At 50.6% G+C, this 3,989-nt stretch overlaps 1 protein-coding gene across 1 annotated transcript; it reads left to right on the forward strand.

Annotated features, from left to right (window-relative positions):
• The first annotated feature begins 1,294 nt into the window (after positions 1 to 1,294).
• On the forward strand, positions 1,295 to 2,393 carry LOC121366290 (buccalin-like). The gene has a single exon (XM_041490790.1). The coding sequence runs from the start codon at positions 1,320 to 1,322 to the stop codon at positions 2,391 to 2,393; it is 1,074 nt and encodes a 357-aa protein (XP_041346724.1). The 5' UTR covers positions 1,295 to 1,319.
• Positions 2,394 to 3,989: the final 1,596 nt, after the last annotated feature.

Here is a 3,989-nt window from a genome sequence, read left to right on the forward strand (position 1 = left end):
TTAGTATACATATACTCAGTGCATATCTATCTCAATCTTTGTCTCAATTTCTCTCTCTCTCTCTCTCTCTCTCTCTCTCTCTCTCTCTCTCTCTCTCTCTCTCTCTCTCTCTCTCTCTCCATACCTTCCCTATCTCTTAGTAATAGTATACTGAAAGGCAAGAAAGAGACAGAGAGAGAGAGAGAGAGAGAGAGAGAGAGAGAGAGAGAGAGAGAGAGAGAGAGAGAGAGAGAGAGAGATTGAGAGAGGCAGAGGCAGAGAGAGAGAGAGAGCCGAGAAAAGAGAGAGGCAGAGGAAAAGAGAGAAAGGTGGAGAAAAGAGATAGGGGTAAGATGGAGAGAGAGAGAGAGAGAGAGAGAGAGAGAGAGAGAGAGAGAGGTGGAGAGAAAAGAGAGAGAGAAAGGGAGAGAGAGAGAGAGAGAGAGAGAGAGAGAGAGAGAGAGAGAGAGAGAGAGAGAGAGAGAGAGAGAGAGAGAGAGAGAGAGAGAGAGAGACAGAGAGAGAAAAAGAGATACAGAGAGAGAGAGAGAGAGAGAGAGAGAGAGAGAGAGAGAGAGAGAGAGAGAGAGAGAGAGAGAGAGAGACAGACAGAGAGACAGACAGCAGACAAAGACAGATACAGACAGACAAACAGAAACAGAGAAAGAAGCAGAGGGATGGGGAGAGAGAGAGAGAGAGAGAGAGAGAGAGAGAGAGAGAGAGAGAGAGAGGAGAGAGAGAGAGAGAGAGAGGGAGAGAGAGAGAGAGAGAGGAGAGAGGAGAGAAGTGAGGAGAGGAGAGATGGGGAAGGATGACAGGGGAGGTGGGGGGGGAAAGGAGACAGGGGAAGGAGTGGGGAGAGAGAGAGAGAGAGAGGGGGGGGGGGGGAGGGGGGCAGTTGACCGTCCTGCCATTATATCAGTTACTCCTGCCAAATCTCCACTTGTCAGTAAACGAAACAGTACATACAACGTACCAGTCGTGAGGTTGGAATGGGAGAAACATCACGACCATTGGGGTCTCTTGATCCTAAGATCCATGTCATCGTCTTGTGCATACATAAGGACAAACAAACATAAAAGTTAATATTATGTATTTATAAAAATGTATTGATGAAATGTAATTATCCTATATCTCTTTGTCTGTATGCAAATAAAGCTAAAGCAGTGATATCTGTCTATACAAACTAATATTTACGAGAAGGCAAAAATTCACTAATTTAAGCAAGAATCCATGTGTTAGTAACAAAAAAACAAAAACAACATAGTGTACCAGTACAAAGTAAAGTCTAACGGAACTTTCAAAATAGATTTTTAGTCTCGAAATCAGATCTTTTCCGAATGGCTTTCGTCGGATCGGGTACAGTGTTAGGACGAGGAATGGTTTTCGTCGGATCGGGTACAGTCTTAGGACGAGGGATTACTTTCGTCGGATCGGGTACAGTATTAGGACGAGGAATGGCTTTCGTCGGATCGGGTACAGTCTTAGGACGAGGAATGGCTTTCGTCGGATCGGGTACAGTCTTAGGACGAGGAATGGCTTCCGTCGGATCGGGTACAGTCTTAGGATCGGGTACAGTCTTAGGACGAGGAATGGCTTCCGTCGGATCGGGTACAGTCTTAGGACGAGGGATTACTTTCGTCGGATCCGGTACAGTATTAGGACGAGGAATGGCTTTGGTCGGATCGGGTACAGTATTAGGACGAGGAATGGCTTTCATCGGATCGGGTACAGTCTTTGGACGAGGAATGGCTTCCGTCGGATCGGGTAGAGTCTTAGGACGAGGAATGGATTCCGTCGGATCGGGTACAGTCTTAGGACGAGGAATGGCTTTCGTCGGATCGGGTACAGTATTAGGACGAGGAATGGCTTTCGTCGGATCGGGTACAGTCTTAGGACGAGGAATGGCTTTCGTCGGATCGGGTACAGTCTTAGGACGAGGAATGGATTCCGTCGGATCGGGTACAGTCTTAGGACGAGGAATGGATTTCGTCGGATCGGGTACAGTCTTAGGACGAGGAATGGCTTCCGTCGGATCGGGTACAGTCTTAGGACGAGGAATGGCTTTCGTCGGATCGGGTACAGTCTTAGGACGAGGAATGGCTTTCGTCGGATCGGGTACAGTCTTGGGACGAGGAATGGCTTTCGTCGGATCGGGTACAGTCTTAGGACGAGGAATGGCTTTCGTCGGATCGGGGAATCTTACATGGTCTTCGGGTACAACGAGAGGAATGGCTTTCGTCGGATCGGGTACAGTCTTAGGACGAGGAATGGCTTTCGTCGGATCGGGTACAGTCTTAGGACGAGGAATGGCTTTCGTCGGATCGGGTACAGTGGGACGAGGAATGGTTTCGTCGGATCGGGTACAGTCTTGGGACGAGGAATGGCTTTCGTCGGATCGGGTAGAATCTTAGGACGAGGAATGGCTTTCGTCGGATCGGGTACAGTCTTAGGACGAGGAATGGCTTTCGTCGGATCGGGTACAATCTTAGGACGAGGAACGGCTTTCGTCGGATCGGGGTACAACGGTCGGATCGGGTAGGACGAGGAATGGCTTTCGTCGGATCGGGTACAGTCTTAGGACGAGGAATGGCTTTCGTCGGATCGGGTACAGTATTAGGACGAGGAATGGCTTTTGTCGGATCGGGTACAATATTAGGACGAGGAATCGGGCAGTCTTAGCACGAGCAACGGCTTTCGTCGGATCGGGTACAGTCTTAGGACGAGGAATGGATTCCGTCGGATCTGGTACAGTCTTAGGACGAGGAATGGATTCCGTCGGATCGGGTACAGTCTTAGAACGAGGAATGGCTTTCGTCGGATCGGGTACAATATTAGGACGAGGAATGGCTTCCGTCGGATCGGGTACAGTCTTGGGACGAGGAATGGCTTTCGTCGGATCGGGTACAGTCTTAGGACGAGGGATGGCTTTCGTCGGATCGGGTACAGTCTTAGGACGAGGAATGGATTCCGTCGGATCGGGTACGGTCTTAGGACGAGGAATGGATTCCGTCGGATCGGGTACAGTCTTAGGACGAGGAATGGCTTTCGTCGGATCGGGTACAGTCTTAGAACGAGGAATGGCTTTCGTCGGATCGGGTACAGTCTTAGGACGAGGAATGGCTTTCGTCGGATCGGGTACAGTCTTGGGACGAGGAATGGCTTTTCGTCGGGATCGGGTACAGTACAGTATTAGGACGAGGAATGGCTTTCGTCGGATCGGGTACAGTCTTAGGACGAGGAATGGCTTTCGTCGGATCGGGTACAGTCTTAGGACGAGGAATGGCTTTCGTCGGATCGGGTACAGTCTTCGGGTAGAATCTTACGAGAGGAATGGCTTTCGTCGGATCGGGTACAGTCTTAGGACGAGGAATGGCTTTCGTCGGATCGGGTACAATCTTAGGACGAGGAATGGCTTTCGTCGGATCGGGTACAGTCTTAGGACGAGGAATGGCTTCCGTCGGATCGGGTACAGTCTTAGGACGAGGAATGGATTCCGTCGGATCGGGTACAGTCTTAGAACGAGGAATGGCTTTCGTCGGATCGGGTACAGGACGAGGAATGGCTTCCGTCGGATCGGGTACAGTCTTGGGACGAGGAATGGCTTTCGTCGGATCGGGTACAGTCTTAGGACGAGGAATGGCTTTCGTCGGATCGGGTACAGTCTTAGGACGAGGAATGGCTTCCGTCGGATCGGGTACGGTCTTAGGACGAGGAATGGATTCCGTCGGACTGGGTAGAGTCTTAGGACGAGGAATGGCTTTCGTCGGATCGGGTACAGTCTTAGAACGAGGAATGGCTTTCGTCGGATCGGGTACAGGACGAGGAATGGCTTCCGTCGGATCGGGTACAGTCTTACGACGAGGAATGGCTTCCGTCGGATCGGGTACAGTATTAGGACGAGGAATGGCTTTCGTCGGATCGGGTACAGTCTTAGGACGAGGAATGGCTTTCGTCGGATCGGGTACAGTATTAGGACGAGGAATGGCTTTCGTCGGATCGGGTACAGT

This window comes from Gigantopelta aegis, unplaced genomic scaffold, assembly GCF_016097555.1.
Source record: "Gigantopelta aegis isolate Gae_Host unplaced genomic scaffold, Gae_host_genome ctg5208_pilon_pilon:::debris, whole genome shotgun sequence".
Lineage (NCBI taxonomy): Eukaryota > Metazoa > Mollusca > Gastropoda > Neomphalida > Peltospiridae > Gigantopelta > Gigantopelta aegis.

Excerpts from the sequence above, each read along its gene's own strand:
- LOC121366290 (XM_041490790.1), top strand. The coding sequence starts at position 1,320 with ATGGCTTTCGTCGGATCGGGTACAGTGTTAGGACGAGGAATGGTTTTC.